Source organism: Budorcas taxicolor, chromosome 10 (genome assembly GCF_023091745.1).
Source record: "Budorcas taxicolor isolate Tak-1 chromosome 10, Takin1.1, whole genome shotgun sequence".
Lineage (NCBI taxonomy): Eukaryota > Metazoa > Chordata > Mammalia > Artiodactyla > Bovidae > Budorcas > Budorcas taxicolor.
Window position 1 is genome coordinate 49765265 of NC_068919.1, and position 20534 is coordinate 49785798.

Below are 20534 nucleotides of genomic sequence, written 5' to 3' on the forward strand. Positions count from 1 at the left end.
AGGAAAATTAAAGAGTAAAAACTTAATTTTCCACTGAACAAGTCTGACCCTTTTGTTTAATACTTATCACAATGCATTTCAACATATTATACAATATATAAGTTTTACAATTTATTCTATGTACGTCGTATATTAGATTGGCTGTTTGTTGGGAAAGAACTACAATCTTATCAAAAATTTTTCTCCAAATGACACTTTAGGAAAGGTAAATTCTAGGAGGGTTTTTATGAAAGCTATTACTAACCATGCTGCTGCTGCTGCTGCTGCTAAGTCGCTTCAGTCATGTCCGACTCTGTGTGACCCCATAGATGGCAGCCCACCAGGCTCCCCCGTCCCTGGGATTCTCCCGGCAAGCACACTGGAGTGGGTTGCCATTTCCTTCTCCAATGCATGAAAGTGAAAAGTGAAAGTGAAGTTACTCATTCATGTCCGACTCTTAGCGACCCCATGGACTGCAGCCCACCAGGCTCCTCTGTCCATGGGATTCTCCAGGCAAGAGTACTGACCATAGCACATGAATATTTAAAAGTTTTAGTTAAAAGGGTAGTCATTTCTTGCATATCTAACCTATCTTCTTATGGACACCAGCCTCAATTTCTTCCTATTTTAGATGTTGACATTTATCAAAAAAGTCTATAATTGGTCCACTGACAACAATGCTGGTTATTACTTAACAGTTCCTTGACACAGCTGCAGTGTAAAATAGCAAAGCATGTATCCATGCTGTACTGAATACTTTAAGTTCATTTGTTCCTGACAGTCTACAATTAAATCACCACTAAGAATATTTCTTGGGAATTCCCTGGATGTCCAGTAGTTAGGAAGCAATGTTTCACTACTGTGGCCCAAGTTCAATTCCTGGTTTGGGAACTAAGATCCCGCAAACCATGTGGTGTGGCTAAAAAGGAAAAAAAAAAAATTCTTGCTTTTGTATCCCAGCACTGCTGTTATATTGTCTAGCCAAAGTTTGCTTACCTAACCTTAAATCTTTTTCCTAATCTCACTCACCAGTCTCTAAAATATTAATTTCATCAAAAAATACAAAATACATATATTAAATTCATAATTATTAATATATAAAATGTACATTTTATTATGTGAAAATATATTAGATAATTTTCATAATTTTTTTAAAATGGGCACTTTTAACTATTAAAGACAACAAAAATCTATTCTATGTAAAATATACTAATAATTTCATACAGAGTATATATTATTTGTATTAACAATATACATAAAGCCATCACATTTTGTAAATTGGCAAAACAGAAGAAAATCTGATCATACTGTAATACAAAAGTAATTCCAGCCTTTAAGTACAGAAGAAAACACTGCTAGTTCCTGGTTAACTAGGTTGGATTTGAATTATTTAAAGCCTGGTCTCTCGGATGTAAAGTGGGAATAATAATATCCACTCCTCAGAGGGGAGTTGTGAAAATTAAATGAAATAATGATATGGGTACCAGAAAGCATAAAAATCTTTTCTACAAATCACAATAAAAATAAGCTCCATTAATGGCATAATACACTTACAGATACTTTTGACTGACTGCCAATTTATTATAGACTGGTTCAGTTCAGTTCAGTCGCTCAGTTGTGTCCAGCTCTTTGCGACCCCACGAATTGCAGCACGCCAGGCCTCCCTGTCCATCACCAACTCCCGGAGTTCACTCAGAGTCAACGTCCATCGAGTCCGTGATGCCATCCAGCCATCTCATCCTCTGTTGTCCCCTTCTCCTCCTGCCCCCAATCCCTCCCAGCATCAGAGTCTTTTCCAATGAGTCAACTATTCTCATGAGGTGGCCAAAGTACTGGAGTTTCAGCTTTAGCATCATTCCTTCCAAAGAAATCCCAGGGTTGATCTCCTTCAGAATGGACTGGTTGGATCTCCTTGCAGTCCAAGGGACTCTCAAGAGTTTTCTCCAACACCACAATTCAAAAGCATCAATTCTTCGGCGCTCAGCCTTCTTCACAGTCCAACTCTAACTTCCATACATGACTACTGGAAAAACCATAGCCTTGACTAGACGGACCTTAGTCGGCAAGGTAATGTCTCTGCTTTTGAATATGCTATCTAGGTTGGTCATAACTTTCCTTCCAAGGAGTAAGCGTCTTTTAATTTCATGGCTGCAGTCACCATCTGCAGTGATTTTGGAGCCCCCCAAAATAAAGTCTGACACTGTTTCCACTGTTTCTCCATCTATTTCCCATGGAGTGATGGGACCGGATGCCATGATCTTTGTTTTCTGAATGTTGAGCTTTAAGCCAACTTTTTCGCTCTCCTCTTTTACCTTCATCAAGAGGCTTTTTTAGTTCCTCTTCACTTTCTGCCATAAAGGTGGTGTCATCTGCATAGCTGAGGTTATTGATATTTCTCCTGGCAATCTTGATTCCAGCTTGTGCTTCTTCCAGTCCAGCATTTCTCATGATGTACTCTGCATATAAGTTAAATAAGCAGGATGACAATATACAGCCTTGACGTACCCCTTTTCCTATTTGGAACCAGTCTGTTGTTCCATGTCCAGTTCTAACTCTTGCTTCCTGGCCTGCATACAGATTTCTCAAGAGGCAGGTTAGGTGGTCTGGTATTCCCATCTCTTTAAGAATTTTCCACAGTTGATTGTGATCCACACAGTCAAAGGCTTGGGCACAGTCAATAAAGCAGAAATAGATGTTTTTCTGGAACTCTCTTGCTTTTACCACAATCCAGCGGATGTTGGCAATTTGATCTCTGGTTCTTCTGCCTTTTCTAAAACCAGCTTGAACATCAGGAAGTTCACGGTTCATGTATTGCTGAAGCCTGGCTTGGAGAATTTTGAGCATTACTTTACTAGCGTGTGAGATGAGTGCAATTGTGCGGTAGTTTGAACATTCTTTGGCATTGCCTTTCTTTGGGATTGGAGTGAAAACTGACCTTTTGCAGTCCTGTGGCCACTGCTGAGTTTTCCAAATTTGCTGGGATATTGAGTGCAGCACTTGCACAGCATCATCTTTCAGGATTTGAAATAGCTCAACTGGAATTCCATTACCTCCACTAGCTTTGTTCGCAGTGATGCTTTCTAAGGCCCACTTGACTTCACATTCCAGGATGTCTGGCTCTAGATGAGTGATCACACTATTGTGATTATCCGGGCCGTGAAGATCCTTTTTGTACAGTTCTGTGTATTCTTGCCATCTCTTCTTAATATCTTCTGCTTCTGTTAGGTCCATAGTTTATTATTATTATAGGTCCCTAGTTATAGACACCATTTATCTATACAGTGTTGAGAAAATATTCTATCCAGATATTAAAATTATTTTTTGTTGAAAGTATATCTAGAATTCCATGGAATGAACTGTGTTTCTACTCTAGGTGTTCCAAAGAGTTTACAGAAGCAGGAAGAAACAAAATAAAGTGATCATTAAATACGAATGCAAACGGCCCTAAAAATATCAGGGTCTTTCAAAAGTGAAATGTTAGAAATCTTCCTGTTCCTGCTCAGTAAATGATCTTGCCTTACACATTAAATAAAATAGAACTACTGAAGCAATAACTTTCTCTATTTCCTGCCATCAAACCTATAAACCTACCTGTAGCCATTGTTGTTATTTGTTGTTCAGTCGCTCAGTCATATCTGACTCTGCGAACCCATGAACTACAGCACCATAGACCTCCCTGTCCTTCACTATCTCCCAGAGTTCACTCAAACTCAAGTCCATTAAGTTAGTGATGCCATCCAGCCATCTCATCCTCTGTTGCCCCCTTCTCTTCCTGCTTTCAATCTTTCCCAGCATCAGGGTCTTTTCCAATGAATCAGCTCTTCGCATTCAAGTGGCCAAATATTGGAGCTTCAACTTCAGCATCAGTGCTTCCAATGAGTATTCAGGGTTGATTTCCTTTAGGATTGACTGATTTGATCTTGTAGTCAAAGGGACTCTCAAAAGACCCAGAGGGATGGTACGGGGAGGGAGGAGAGAGGGGGGTTCAGGTTGGGGAACATGTGTATACCTGTGGCGGATTCATGGTGATGTATGGCAAAACCAATACAATATTGTAAAGTAATTAACCTCCAATTAAAATAAATAAATTTATATTAAAAAAAAAGTCTTCTCCAGCACCATAGGATTAATTCTTCAGCATGCAGCCTTCTTTATGGTTCAACTCTCACATGTATACATGACTACTGGAAAAACCATAGCTTTGATTATATGGACCTTTGTCAGCAAAGTGATGTCACTGCTTTTCTTCCAAGCAGCAAGTGTCTTTTAATTTCATGGCTGCAGTCATCATCCACAGTGATTCTGGAGCCCAGGAAAATAAAATGCCACTGTTTCTACTTTTTCCCCATCTATTTGCCATGAAGTGATGGGACTGGATGCCATGATCTTAAGTTTTCTGAATGTTGAGTTTGAACCCAGCTTTTTCACTCTCATCTTTCACCCTCATCAAGAGGCTTTTTAGTTCTTGCTTTCTGTCACTAGGGTGGTAACACCTGCATATCTGAGTTTGTTGATATTTCTTCCAGCAATCTTGATTCCAGTTTATGAGTCAACCAGCCTGACATTTTGCATGATGTCCTTTGTATATGCATATGTCCTTTATGTATATGTTAAATAAGCAGGGTGACAATATATAACCTTGACGTACTTCTTTCCCAGTTTTGGACAGTTGTTCCATGTAAGGTTCTAACTGTTGGTTTCTTTCCTGCATACAGGTTTCTCAGGAGACAGGTAAGGTGGTCTGGTATTCCCACTTCTTTAAGAATTTTTCATTATTTTTTGTGATCCACAGAGTCAAAGGCGTTAGTATAGTCAATGAAGCAGAAGTAGATGTATTTTTGGAATTCCTTTGCTTTCTCTATGATCCAATGAATGCTGGCACTTTGATCCCTCAAAGAATGTTCAAACTACCATACAATTACACTCATTTCACATGCTAGCAAGGTAATACTCAAAATTCTTTAAGCTAGGCTTTAGCAGTGTATGAACCGAGAACTTCCAGATAATCAAGCTGGATTTAGAAAAGGCAGAGGAACCTATAGTCATACTCATAGTCTATTCTTTCCCTTCTTTATGATGAAGAGGGTCTCTTTTTAAATCAAAGGCCAATCCCTTTCACCTATGAAAATGTCTATCCTTTCTCATCTTCCTTATCTATTTATCTGTTGATGTACACTTATACTGCTACATGTTTTGGCTATTATAAATAGTGCTGCTATGAACACAGGGGTGCATGCACCTTTTTCAACTAGGGTTTTTGTCTTTTCTGGATACACACCCAGGAGTGGAATTGTTGGATCAAATGGTAGTTCTATTCTTAGTTTTTGGAGGGATCTTCATACTGTTTTCCATAGTAGCTATACCAATTTACTTTCCCACCCACAGTTTACCCTTTTCTCCACACCCTCTCTAGCATTTATTATTTGTAAACTTTTTGATGATGGCCATTTTGACCAGTGTGAGTAATATCTCATTGTGGTTTTCATTTGCACTTCCCTAATAATTAGCAGTTTTGGGCACCTTTTCATATGCCTGTTGGCCATTTGTATGTCTTTTTGGAGAAATGTCTATTTAGGTCTTCTAATAATTTTTGATTGAGTTATTTTTTAAATTGAGTTGTACGAGTTCTTTGAAGTTTTGGAAATTAACCCCTTATATGACACAACATTTGCAAATGTTTTCTCCCATTCAGTGGGTTACATTTTAGTTGTTGATTTCGTACACTGTGCAAAAGCTTTTAAATTTGATTAGGTTCCATTTGTTTATCTTTGCTTTTATTTCTTTTGCCTTGGGAGACTGAGCTAAGAAAATACTGCTGTGATTTATCAAAGAATGTTTTGCCTATGTGTTCTTCTAGGTAATGGCCTCATAGAATGAATTTGGTAATGTTCCCTCCTCTTCAGTCTTCTGGAATAGTTTGAGAAAGATAAGTTCTTTGTATGTTTGGTGGAATTCTTCAGTAAAATTATCTAGTCTGGGCTTTTGGGGAGTTTTTTGGTGTTGTCATTGTTAAAAAAATTTTTTTTTAAACAGATTCTGTTTTACTTCTAGCGATCAGTCTGTTCAAAGTCTGTTTCTTCTTACTCAGTAGTTTTAGCAAGCAGTAGGTTTACAAAAACTTGTCCATTTTTTCAAAGTTGTCCCAATTTGGTGGCATAGGAGTTTTACGGTGTCATGTCTAACATTTAAGTCTTTAAGTCATTTTGAGTTTATTTTTGTATATGGTGTGAGGGAATGTTCTACCTTCATTGATTTACATGCATCTGTCCGACCTTCCCAACACTACTTCCTAAAGAAACTGCCTTCTCTCCATTGTCTATTCTTGTTTCCTTTGTCAAAGATTAATTGTGTGAGTTTAGGTGTGTGAGTTTATTCGTGGGTTCTTTATCTTGTCCTACTGGATCCATATATCTGTTTTTGTTCCAATTCCATGCTTCCCCCGCCGCCCATGCTTTTTGATGACTGTAGCTTTGTGTTATTCTAAAGTCTAGGAATATTATGCCTACAGTTGTTCTTTTTCTTCAGGATTGCTTTGGCAATTCTGAGTCTTTTGAGGTCCTAAAAAAATTTTAGGAATGTTTGTTCTAATTCTGCAGAAAATGTCATGGGTTATTTGAAAGGGATTGCATTAAACCTGTAGATTGCTTTGGGTAGTATGCCCATTTTAATAATATGAATTCTTCCATCCAAGAGCACAGGATATCTTTCCATTTCTTTGAATTGGCTTCAATTAGCTTTACCAATGTTTTATAGTTCTCAGTATACAGGTCTTTCACTTTCTTGGTTAGTTTTATTTCTAGGTTTTCTGTTTGGAGGGGTTTCTCCATAAAATTTTGAACAGAACTTTAAAAAAATATTTCTGATACTTGTTGGCTTAAAGAAATTCAACGCATTTCTGTATATTAATATGGTATCCTACTACCTTACTGAACTTATTTATTAGACCTAATAGTTTTTGTGTGGAGGATTCAGGGTTTTCTGTATAAAGAATCATGTCATCTGCATAGGATGACAGTTTTACTTCTTTCCTTCCAATGTGGATACCATTTATTTACTCTTCTTATCTGTTTGCTGTGGCTAGAACTTCCAATACTATGTTGAATAGAAGTGATGAGAGCAGGCATCTTTGCTTTGTTCCTGAATTCAGCAGGAAGGTTTTCAGCTTTTCACCATTGAGTATTATATTGGCTATGGATTTGTCAAAAATGACTTTTATTATGTTGAGATATGTTTCCTCTATACTCACTTTGTTGAGATTTTTTTAAAACATAATTTTATTTATTTGTTTTAGGCTGTGCTAGATCTTTGTTGCTATGCGGGTTTTTCTCTAGTTGTGGCAAGCAGGGGCTACTGTTTGTTACAGTGCATGAGCTTCTCTTGTAGGGCACAGGCTCTAGTGCACACAGGCTTCAGTACCTGTGGTATGTGGGCTCGGGAGTTGTGGTTCCCAGGTTCTAGAGGACAGGTTCAACAGTTGTGTTGCTTTGGCTTAGCTGTTCCACAGCAAGTGGGATCTTCCAAGATCAGGGATTGAACCTATATTTCCTACATAGGCAGGCAGATTTTTTACCACTGAGCCACCAGGTAAGCTCCTAGTGATAGTTTTTATCATGAATGTGTGTTGAATTTTATCAAATGCTTTTTCTGCACCTATTTAGATGATCAGGTAGGTGGCTGTCATCTCATTGATTGATTTGCATATCTTGAATCATCCTTGCAATTCTGGAATGAATACAACTTGATCATGGTATATGATCCTTTTTATGTATAGTTAGATACAGTTTGCTAATATTTCATTGAGAATTTCTGCAACTATATTCATCAAAGATACTGGCCTGTAATTTTCTTTTTTTGTGGTATCTTTGTCTGGTTTTACTATCAGGGGTGGTTTCACAGTATGACTTTGGTAGTGTTTCTTCCTCTTCAATATTTTGGAATACTTTAAAAGCGATAAGTTTTTCCTTGTATGTTTGGTAGAATTCTCCAATAAAGCCATCTGGTCCTGGACTTTTGTTTGCCAGGAGTTTTTGGTTTGGGGGTTTGTTTGTTTATTTGATTACAGATTCTATTTCATTTCTAGTGATCATTCTGTTCAAATTACCTGTTTCATTTTGACTCAGTTTTGACAAACTTGTTTACAGAAACTTATCCATTTTTTTCTAGGTTTGTTGGCATATATTCACAGAATTTATGAGTTTTTAAAATTTCTACAATATTGGATGTTATTTTTCCTCCTTCATTTCTTATTTTATTTGGGTCCTCTCTCTTTTCTTCTTAGTGAGCCTGGCTAGAGGTGTCAATTTTGCTGTTTATACTTTCAAACAATCAGCTCTTGGTTTCACTGATTTTTTTTCTATTTTTAAAAATTTCTGTTTTATTTCCTCTTTGATCACTACTATTTTATTCCTTCTGCTGACTTCAGATGTTGTTTGTTCTTCTACTTCTCTTAGGAGGAAGGCTCGGTAGTTTGAGATTTTTCTTGCTTTTGAGGAAGCCTGTATGACCATAAAATTCCTTTTAGAACTGACTTTGTTGCATCCCCTAGATTTTGTAAGTTGTTTTCATTGTCATTTGTCTTAATGCTTGAAATAATTTCTATCCATTTTAATCACCAAATCTGGTTGATTATATCTCCTAAATGTCTATGGAATCTGTCTACTCTCTATTTCTTTACAATCTTAGTTCAAGTCATTACAATCTCTTACTTGCCCTCCTACAATAGTCTCCTAACTAAATACATGTCCACTCTTGCCTCTAAGTCCAAAGCATCTCAACACATTATTGACCAGGGGATTTTTGCAGAAACTAATGCCTATGGCATTAATAGGTTTTCAGTCAATAATGTGTTAATGTTATATAAGGGGCAGGTGTATCACCACTAGTGATATACTGTTTAGCCATGAAATAAGGTTCACTGAGAAAACTTAGAAGTAGAGAAATAGCAGGATGCACACATTCCCTCAGCTATCATTATCTCACAGAAATGCATACTCAATCCAGAAACAGACCTAACATAGAATGAGTTCTAGGAGAGGGTCACTCTTTCCAACCACATAGGAAAACTGCAAATACCTAGATGACTATTAAAGGACTTACAGGTCAGGGGTATGGCCTTGATTAAAAAAAAAAAAAGGTAACATCTAAAGTTCAATTTTGGAAAGTTGTAAAACAATCACCAAAGATAGTCAGAGATCTTGTTTTCTTAACTGAACTATCTCACCCCTGCTAATAAGCAAAAGGAAAAAAGAGAGAGAGAGAAAGAACAAAAAGAATCATTAGGCCATTAGGAGACCAAGGTCTATTTCTCTTTTTTTTTTTGGATGGCATCATCGACTTGATGAACATGAGTTTGAGCAAGCTCTGGGAGTTGGTCATGGACAGGGAAGCCGGGTGAGCTACAGTCCATGACGTCAGCAAAGAGTCAGACACGACTGAGCAACTGAACTGAACTGTGGCTTATAGGATCTCAGTTCCCCAACCAGGTATTGAACCCAGGCCCTGGCAGGGAAAGTGCCAAGTCCCAACCACTGGACCACCAGGGAATTCCCTATTTTTCCTTTTAACTGAGAACTCAATAAGATCTGGTATCTATTTCTTGAGCCTTATTACATCATGCCTCCTATTTTCTATGCTTTAGTCACATAGGCCTTCTTTGAACTCCTTACAAAGCTAGGTTATTTCCCTCCTCAGGGCATTGCACACATGTTCCATCTGCTTAGTTAACTGCAACCCCCCTTTTTTCCTGACACTCTCAAATAGGTTATAAGTCTAATAAAAGTACTCACAGCATGTTGTATGTAGCCTTTACAGAGTAAATCTCAGAATAAATGATAACTACTTGTGCAATTATTTAACGTGTTTCCCTTGCCAAATCAGGAGCTGCCTTGCTCAGGCTACAGTCCTGGTACTTAGTTGAGCACTCAGTCATAATCATGCCCAATAGATATTTGATTAAATGAATGAACAAAATGTGGACTTGAGGAGATAAGGTAAAATAAAGCAAGACGACCTAGCAGTATTTATTATGTAGGAATAATTCTGATTTTGTAGTTCTTTGGCCTTAGATTTCTGAGGAATACGGATAAATCTGGGTCCATACCTATCACATATCTAGCTTAAATATGGCAATAATACAAATAAACCCTTGCTATAACAAACAGCAGAGTAGGAAAGCTAGGACTATAGAGTATTCCTACATAAGAAAACAAATCATTATTTTATACTGCTTTTTACAGTTCACTGATTAATGTGTTGAAGGAAACATGAAGTCAGATTCTTGACTTCAATAAGCCTGCACACCTCAACTACTGAGGCTGCATGCCACAACTACTGAGCCCATGCACCACAACTACTGAAGCCTGAGGACCTAGAGCCTATGGTCTGCAACAAGAGAAACCACTGCAGTGAGAAGCCCATGACCACAAGGAAGAGTAGCCACCACTCACTATAACTAAAGAAAGCCCATGGGCAGCAATGAAGACAAAAATAAATTTTTAAAACTTAAAAAAAATCACCTGGCAAGTGTTTTTTAAAATATTCAACCGTCTATGGGGTCGCACAGAGTCGGACATGACTGAAGCAACTTAGCAGCAGCAGCTGCAGCAGCAGCAAGTCCCACCTCTACAGATTCTGATTTAATTGAGATCATGGTGGGATCTGGGCATTGGGATTTTTTTAAGAGCTCCCTTAAAACTGTATGCTAGGCAGTTCTAGTATACAATCTGGGTTGAGAACCACTGGTTTAAGGAGAAAAGAAGTAGCTTACTGAAGAGTTAGTATTTGAAATGCTCCTTAAACAATAGGTGAAAACTGGATAGGCAAAAACGGGTGAGAATGGGGGCTTCCTTGGTGGTTCAGTTGTAAAGAATCAACCTGTAAATGCAGGGTCATGGATTTGACCCGTGGTTCGGGAAGATCCTACATGCTGCGGAGCAACTTAAGCCCATGCACCACAACTACTGAGATGGCGCTCTGGAGCCTGTGCTCAGCAACAAGAGAAGGCACTGCGATGAGAAGGCTGAGCATGACAACCAGAGAGTAGCCCCTGCTCGCCGTAACTAAAGAAGGCCCATGTGCAGCAACAAAGACTCAGGACAGCTAAAATATAAATAAATAAAGTATTGAATCTTAAAAAAGTCAATAAATCTTCTAAAGAAAAGGGGGGGTGAGAATGTAAACAAAGGGATTAATGAGTAAGAAATGGCAATAAAGGTGCATAAATGGGAAAACATAAACTATATATGGGGATGAAGGGTTATTAATGAGTAGACAGACCATTATGGCTGAAGCAAAGTGTTGGCACAAGGGGAGAGTAGAAAATATCTTGCATTTTTATCCTCTAGGAACTACGTTCTACTGAACATTTTTGCTATATTATTGACATGATCAGAGCAGTATTCTGCCACAGAAGTCTAAAGATAAGTTGATAAACTCCTGAATTAGGTGGCAGCTCTAAAAATGGAACGGCTGAAGAGATAACAAGAGGGATGAATCAGTAAGATTTTTTTGGCAAAGCCATAAATGGCACAATAAAAAGAATTTAAAGGCACACTGATAACTATAATAATAGAAAACACTATCATGCAAACAGATCTTGATTCTTTCCTCTGAAGTCCTTTAGATCTCAAATGTAAACATCCATCATCAGCAGTCATCCTAGTTCTATCTCTAGGGTTTAACTTCTTTCTCCTTAGAAAGAAAATAAATACGTTTTAATGCAATAATCTGTGCAAAGGGAATTGAGACCTACATAAATACAAAAAAACTGATTTCCATTCTACAGAATTAATAATTACCTTGTAATTTGATGGTTAAAGAATATTATGCTAAATTTTTTTTTGAAGCAGATCATAAGACACCTCTAAATCAAGCTCCTTTAGTTCAGAATAACAATAGCTATTTCTGTATCATACCTTGTATTTGGTCATGGTGCTAAAATGATTATTCCGAAAGAATACACAAAGTTCTCCTTCCTGAACCGTTGAAGTTAGTTCACATAATCCATGGTATGTCAGTTGAGTGGCTGTGTTATTTAGAAACTGCTCAGCTACAAAGCCTAGGAACCAATGCATAATATTAAATGGAAGAATAATTTCAAAATTTAAAAGTTTTTCTATTTACACTGTGTTCCAAGTAGGAAGAAAGGCCAATCAAAATAAGACTTTTCTATTATAACATGATGGTGCCAAACTGGAGATTCTTCTGTCTTATTCTGCTATGGAAGATGTATCTGACATTTCCAGGCTAAAGAAATAATTATCTGAAATTCTTTTTATCAATAAATGCATTTACTTATACCACACCTACTTTTGCAAAGAATTTCAATAAAAGAAAGAGACACAATAAAACTAAAACCCAATATAACAAATGAGAAGGCAAGGGTTAGCAATTTAAAACGTGGGTAGGAGCAAAAGTTGTATGTTAACAACCACTTCCCCAAAGGATAGGTGTTTAGAAATTAAAAGCAGCTTCGAGAAACTGAGTTGCTTAAGATTTTGACAAAGATCTCAGATAATTTTCAATTCACAAACTGTTCAATTCTTGCCTTAAAACTAAAAGTAGGCATAAAACCTAACAGAAAACAGTGGGGTAACCGATGACATTTTTATCCTGTTCTTCAACATATGCCACTCATTATATAGATATATTAAGATCAGAAATAGAAATCATCTCTTTTCTTTTCAAACATAATGAAATCCAAAGAAGCTTTCTGGGGTTTAATTTAAAAGATATGTATGTACAGTTGATCCTCATTATTCACATGGGTTCATATCTGCAAATTTGCCTATCTAAAATTTATAACTCCAAAAATAAATACTTATTGCATTACTAAGTATGTACAAAATAGCAAAAAAAACTGAGTTACCCAGTATGCACATTCCCCACTGAAGACAAAATAAGCAACATTAAGCTTCTTGTTTCAGCTCTCATACTGTAAAGAAGTGTCATTTTCATGTTCTACTTAATGCCACACTTTTCACATTTTGTGAAATTTTTGTGCTTTTTGGGGTGATTTTTAATGTGTAAAATGGTTCCTAAGTATAATGTTGAAGTTAGTATTCCTAAGCACACAAAGGTTGTGATGTGCCTTATAAAGACAATACATATTTTTTACAGCTTCGGTCAGGCATGAGTTACGGGGCTGTTGGCTATGAGTTTAATGTTTATGAGTCAACAGAGGTGTCTCTAAACAGAAGCACACACAAAAAACAAGGTTATCTCTTGCCAAGCTGATGAAAATGTGACCAGAAGCTCATAGCTACCTAATCTTCTGTTTCCCTTGAGAGTAGTGGTTTGGTATTGGCTAATTCAGTGTTCACAGCAACTTTACGGGACATAACTTTCAGTAATAATGAAAGTCAATTGTATAAATATTTTAAAAGCCTGTATTTCTCTCTTTCCTTCTTTCTCTTCCTTTCTCCTTTGCTCCCTTTCTTTAAAAGGAATGGAGGGTAGGAGAATGCTCTAAAAAGTTTTATAAGTGAGCAGGGAAGTGCAGATATAGGGAGTAAACATGAATCTGTGTTAAGAAACTGACACCTCAACAAAAAATTGAAAAAAAAGTTGGTAGAAACTTGGTAGGGCCAGAGGCAGCTGTATAATATAGGTTTATTCCACTCCTTTATCATCCCTTACTTTTAATTACTTTTTAGAATTGTGAGTTAAAGTTTTATTTGGGGCAAAATGAGGACTGCAGCCCAAGAGACAGCACCTCAGATAGCTCTGAGCGACTGGTCCAAAGAGCGAGTGGAGGAAGGTAATAATATAAGATTTTGGTGAAGGGGGAGTTCAATGCAATCAAGCACTCATTTTACAAAAGGTTTTCTGATAGTCACAAGGAGCTGATGTCACCATGAAGGGATTTAGTGCTTTTCTAGATATGAGGAGATGCAAAGATTGGGATCATGAAATCATTCCTGAAAATATCTCACTATCTAAAGACCTGTTACACCAGTTTCCCTGGAGCACAGACTGCCTCACTCTCCATACTGAATTCCCTTCAGGGAGCAGCACAGACAGATGGCAAATGCCCTTGTTGTTGTTCTTCACTTGCTGGCAAATGCTCTCAGTAAGTGCCAATTTGTAGTTGACAGGCAAGTGTCAATTTATAGTTGACAGGGCCCATCCCTCACTTTCAGCATCAAGCCATAGCACTTCCAACTACAAACTGGTTGTAAAAAGTTATCAACATACCACGCTATTCCAAGGAATTGGTAAGGCAGGAGGGGAAGTGCAAAAAGTTATACAGAAAGTCACAGCCAAAGGAAACTTATAGCACATCTGCAACTTCTTGGGTTTTATACATTTAGAAATAAGATTCCCCTTAATTATTATCATTACTTTGCTAAGTACTAAGTTACTGAGTGAAACGTATTAGTTATACACTAAAGCACTTACTATTATCTAACATTTAAAATGTAAGTATTATATCTCTGAAAAGTACCACTGCTGTTAGAATATCCATGTAATTAAACACTGCTTTCAGAAAGATGTTTCTAAATGTCCCTTTCATACCACACTCACACAACGTCCTCTCTATAAAACCGTTTCAAAAAGATACAAAAATTCAGTGGAGCTATAGCACAACATTACTTTCATATATGAAATTCCAAAATTTAACCCTAGAAAAGTCTTTCTCAGCTATTCATTTGTTTCTGGCGATCAGGACATGGATTCATGAGAAGAAGCGATTTGCTTAAGGACATAAAACTAGTTATGGCAAAGTGAAGACTGGAACTTACTGGTATTAAGTTAAAAAATTTACTGCATTATAAATGCAAATTTATTGCATTATAAATGTAAACTGAACTTTATTTCTCCCTGAACCACAGAGCATAGCCTAACTTAGACTTAGATAGATGTTTCCTAATTCTTCTACCAATTTATAAACAGTGACATATTCAAAAGCTTAATCTAGTTTTAACTTTTCATAGCTAAACAAATTATGGAGTTTCAAAGCATAATCTCAGTGATTATTTATTAATTACAAATGGCAAAGGACATCTTTCCAATAAAAATATCTGGTAAATATCACCTTAATTGAATTTGAACATCACCAACAACAGGACAGTCAGACATGATGTGCCACTCGATTTGATGCACTAGGAAAGACACAATGCCACCTATGTAGTAACCCCACTGAAGATATTTAACACAAGTCTACTTAGGAGGAAACAATCAAATGAATCAAACTTGAGGACTATTTTATAAAACAATTAGGCTGGATTATAAAGAAAAGTAAATACCACAAAAGACCAAAAAGAAAAATAGAGATCTGTTCTAAATTACAGGAGACTAAGTTGGTATGATAATTAAATGATATCTGATTGAAGCCTATATTGAAAAATCTTAAAAAGTTATAAGGGGCATTATTGGGATAACTGGGGAATTTTGAATATAAATAGTATGTTAGATACTGGTAGTGTATCAATGCTAAATTTCCTGAGATAATTGTATTGTGATTACAGGGGAATATTCTTTGTTCTTAGAAGACAAATACTGGGGAGTTAATGGATAGTGTTATAATATTTGCAATTAATTATTACATGATTTAAAATCAGGAAAAAAATGTGTGTGTGAATACAGAAAGAAAGTATAACTTGAATACATTAGTAATTTGTGAATTTAGATGAAACATATATATGTATGTACATACGCACATATTCATTGTGCTATTCCAACTTTATGGGTTGGAGTTTTTTCAAAATGAAAGAGAAAGAAAAACAAAAGGAAATCAATATTATTTAATAAAAAATAATATGAACTCAAACTATAACCTTCAGTGTTTATGGCACATAATAAAGGCTCAGTAGGTACTTGAATAAGTGAATATGCTGGAAAAATTTCCTTAAGCTTTTTTTTTTTTAAATCTAGAGACAGTTGTTAAAGAAATTATTCCTGAGAGAGCACCTGGAATTAATGACAAGCTTTGTGGAGTCTGGCAGCTAGTACTGAGCTATTTTTTTCCTTGCTGATTTTTGCTGCCATGCTACAACCCATCATTATAACTTGAATCGAAAAAATATTAACATCCAAAAGAGGCAGCAAATAATAAATAGTCTATGTACACGAAAAGTTCTGTACTTTTACTTACGAGATACTGCCATCAAAAGAAAACAAATATTTTCTGAAAGAAGTTGAAAGAATGTCTAATTCTATTTGACCAATAGCTAAATAATATTTCTTTTTCATCAAAAAAGAATGATAGTAAAAGTATTTCTTGTATTCTGCACCTAATGGAAATGAAACTTTTGAATTAAAAAAAAAAATAAGCAGTTACCATCTAAGGCCAAAGTTCAATAATTTTTAATACAGGATTAGAAATAATAAAACATTTTGGGATATTTTATGATTCAGAAGGAAAGTTACAGTTGTAAGGCTAAATAGAAAAAGAAAGCAGACTTCTTCAGCTGAATAACATACCCAAGAAAATATGGTGAAGAAAATGGAAAAAAGCTAATTGCTACATTATATAAGTAAAAAGGTCCATCATGGTCTTTCATTTCATTACTGATGTCATAGTGCCTTTATACATGCATCCACTGGGATTGAATACTTATTTCAATCAGACTACATATTTGTAATCTCTTATAAACAAAAAACTAGTTGAGCTCTTTAATTGTACTGAATTCCATATATAATTTTTCTTTGAAATGGAAATCTGATAAGCACAATTTCACCATTATAAAATTTACATATCAAGGAATTAATCAGCTTGATATATATTAACTGGAAATTCTGTACCGCTAAAGAGGAAGATTCCTTCTTGTTTTTACCAAGATGTTCTTCTCAAGTTATCAATATTATACAAATTAGCTACCTTTTTCAATATCCCAGAAATCAATGCTAGAGAAATAATAATATTAAATAGTTGTAAAACCACTTTAGTGATGAAGGGACTTTCAGTTGTTGTTCATTCTGCAAGTGTAATAAGTGCTACCCATGTTACAATGCAGCCTCACTTGGTGAAAATGCTGTTAATAGTGTTTCCTATAGTTTCTTACCTCATAAATATATTCATCCAAATATCACTTATTGGCTATCATTTTATCTGTTAACACTTTCTAGATCCAATTGTTCTCTCAATTATTATTGAATAACATACTGCAAGTTACTGAGAAAGTAGGAATCCACAGAGAAGTAATTTCTTTGTAGCCTGCTTTCTAAGAAATATTTACAGAGCATGGATAAAGAATAGAATGTTCTAGTGAGTGGAATTTTGTTAACTAAGGGAAGACATTTTTTGTGACAACTTTTCTTGCTCCTCCCTCTCCTAAAATTTAAACTTTGCTGCCTTAGGTTGTAGTGAAAGAGGTGTCACACAAATCAATCATCAATATCCCTGAATATTTATGTCTAGATAATTGAGCAGTAATTAGTTGGGGTTCTTATTAACCAATATAGTTTGAGATTCACTTACATATCATCTTTCATATGTTCTTAACTCCTGTAGTCACTTGGCTTTAATTTTTTAACATGTAGTGATTATAATAGATTTTTATTATACTTCATGTGAAAGAACTGTGTCTGAGACAGAAAGATGAAGCTTATCACCTCCTTTTCACTATTTGTCTTTCTTCTGTTAATCCTTCAACCCGAGGAGAATAGGAGACTTAGTATTTGTGTATATTTATGAAAAAGTGAAGTGGGTGTTAGGGAAATTATACCAAATACTATGGTTCCTGACAGCATTTTGGTTTCAAATCTGCTCTTCCCTTCACTGACGGGAACACAGTTTTAAAAAAAGAAAAAAGAAACCATTTCTATATTGATGAATTTAGCAATACTTACTTTTAGTTAAGAATTAGGAAAACTGATGATCAAGAGTGTACTCTGATCCAGAACAGAACTTTAACATACTATACTGTACTGAAATGTAAGGCAGAGCTCTACTAAAATGAACATGAGTACCATAACACACATCTCACTCAGTCAACTGAAGTGTTCAAGATGAATTATAAAGTTCCTTCAGTACTCCCAAATAATAACCCTTTTTTAAAAGAGCAATTATCAGTAACCCCTGGTAATTGGCCATATCAAAGATAGCAAGTGATTCCAAAGACTTTTATTAGAATCCAGACCTGATTTTACAAGGCAAGTAAAAGGCGTTCTAGGAAAAACCTTTCACTGGCACCTTTATGAATAATTACTTCTTTTTAAAAAATAATTACTTCTTTTAATTCCCACAGGTAGCATCACTTTTATTTTTAGAAGTTGTATTTAAGACATTTAAAAGATATTAAATTATAAGACAAGTTAGTCTGCAAGAATAAGTCAGGTATTAGCAGCACTCACCCACCTTCACTAACCAGCTCACTATTTTCTGACTGCTTACAAGAGATGATCTTCTCCACTAGCTGGTTGTAGCTGCAGTTACCAACAGCTTTTACAATGTCATCAATCTAGAAAACAAACGACTGTCTCACTAATCATCATAAAGTTATTATAAAAACAGTTATAAAAAAACACATCACTCTTGAGGCTTTTATTCTAATACAATACTAAATTTAAAATTATTACTGATGAAAAAAATTAATCACTAAAACCAACACCCAACAGTTTTCAAATTTGTTTATAGCTCACTATAGCATAGTATGAAAAATACTGCTTAGCTTTATAAAATGGAATTATTATATACAACTTTATTTCTAAAGATTGTAAAGATGTATTTAAGTGATAAAAATTTAAAAAGTAACCTATTTCAGGAAGAAAATTAAGAAAATCACATTTCTTTTAATTGAAAAAACAAATGTTTTGTATTTAAAGCAAGGCAAATCTAAAAGATGGTAATTTATGGGTTAATAAGGTTTTCCCATTTTATTACTTAGTTCCCTAGCAAAGTATACTGGAGATATAAGTAAACATAACTAATGTTACTTCCTTAAAGGAAAGTTAATATATATTCTTAAGGGAAAATATTTGCCTCATGATTCTTATTTTGTCTGTGGAGGTAAGGCAGAAAAATAAATTCAAAGTTTTAAAGTATAGGACAATAAAATTGGGCATCTCTACTCTCCTTCCATTATACTTTGCTTTGACTATTGAAGAAAAACAGATTTCTGCTGTCTAAACAACTTACTTTGATTTTACTCCCATTCCTAAAATATATTTGTAAGTTATTTACATGTACTTAATTAATATATTAACATAAATTTATATAATGAAGTAAAAAATAAGAGGGGCAATATTTTCTTTCCATATCCAAATGATCTTCTTGAATACCACAAGAACCGACAGATTTGCACAAGTAACAGTAAGAACAGTAGTTTTTAAACAGAGAGTGTTTTAAAAAGTTAAAAGATTTTGAGACTCAAGTCGTTTCTCAGGTATCTAAGTTTTCATTCCACTGCTGTATAGCAAAGTTTGAGAACAACTTCTTTAGGCTATAATTTATTTCCTCTATTTCTGCAAAATTTAAGGGTGGTAAAAGCCTCTTAATCATGCAAGTGTACTAATGGTTGGCTGAAGATAAGTTAATTGAATAAGTTAAAGCAGAGAACTGTGGAAAATGTTATATACATATCTTCAACATTTCAATGTTAACTTAAAACACAACTGTATTCACTTGTCAACCTTCTGACGCAGAGCCAAAATAAGGCTGTTTCTTTGAAAGTGGATCTTTTGGCTATGATTCTATGTAAACAACACAAGAATATGCCTTCCAGTTTTAATTTATTTAAAATGAAAACTTAGGGCCTTAAGAAGCAGTTTGAGGGTATAATCTCTTTGGATTTTCATTATTTTTTGGAACATCTTTACTGATTACAACAACTATCTTTAGTGTTCAACTTCATTAAGTCTTTCCAAAGTACTGAATTTTCAATCCTAAGAAATCCACATAAACACACCTAGAATAATACATGATCAATATATAAAAATCAGTTGTATGTCTATAGACTAGTGATGGACAATACAAAGATTTCAACTTTTCATAGGCAGAATCTCTACATTAATTAGTATTTTATCAATTAACTCATTTGGATGTCTTTTATGTACTACTATGTACCAGGTGCTATTAGAGAAACTGAAGACTAAGCAGTGAATAAATATATTAGCAAATACATAATATACTAAGTAAGTGTATGTAGTGATAAGAAGCTGTTCTTTGTTTTCATTGTACTATAGCATTCCATAGTATGAATATAACAGTTATTCATTCATCTTTTGATGAATATTCAAGTTGCTTTCAGTTTGGGGTGATGACAAACAACACTGCTATGAACATTCTTTGTACATTTATCCTGTTTCAAAAATCTAGATTTTCTCTAGCAAATTTGCCTTGTCAAATTCCTGAGTCTTATCTTCAACTTTACTAGATAACTCTCAACTGCTTTCCAAAGGAGGTAGTCAGTTTATGTTATCATTAGCATGGTATGAAAATTCTCTATATTGCATATCTTCTCCAACATTAGTATTCTCAGACTTCTAAACGTTAGCCATTCTGAAGTGTGTATTTTGATTTTAATTTGCATTTCTCTGATGACTAGTTCATATGTTCACAGGTCATTTGGGTATCCATTTTTTGAAGGGTTTCTTCAAGCGTGTTTTGAAGAGTT

General features: G+C 35.2%; 1 protein-coding gene across 1 annotated transcript in view; it reads right to left on the minus strand.

Moving 5' to 3' along the window:
* MINDY2 (MINDY lysine 48 deubiquitinase 2) overlaps nt 1-20534 on the minus strand; it is a 72559-nt gene that overhangs the window by 5128 nt on the left and 46897 nt on the right. Inside the window, exons 5-6 of the mRNA XM_052646946.1 lie at nt 18278-18380; nt 11892-12034 (exon numbers count right to left, since the gene is read on the minus strand). Of these exons, the coding sequence (XP_052502906.1) occupies nt 11892-12034; nt 18278-18380 (246 nt within the window). The remainder of the gene's footprint in view (nt 1-11891; nt 12035-18277; nt 18381-20534) is intronic.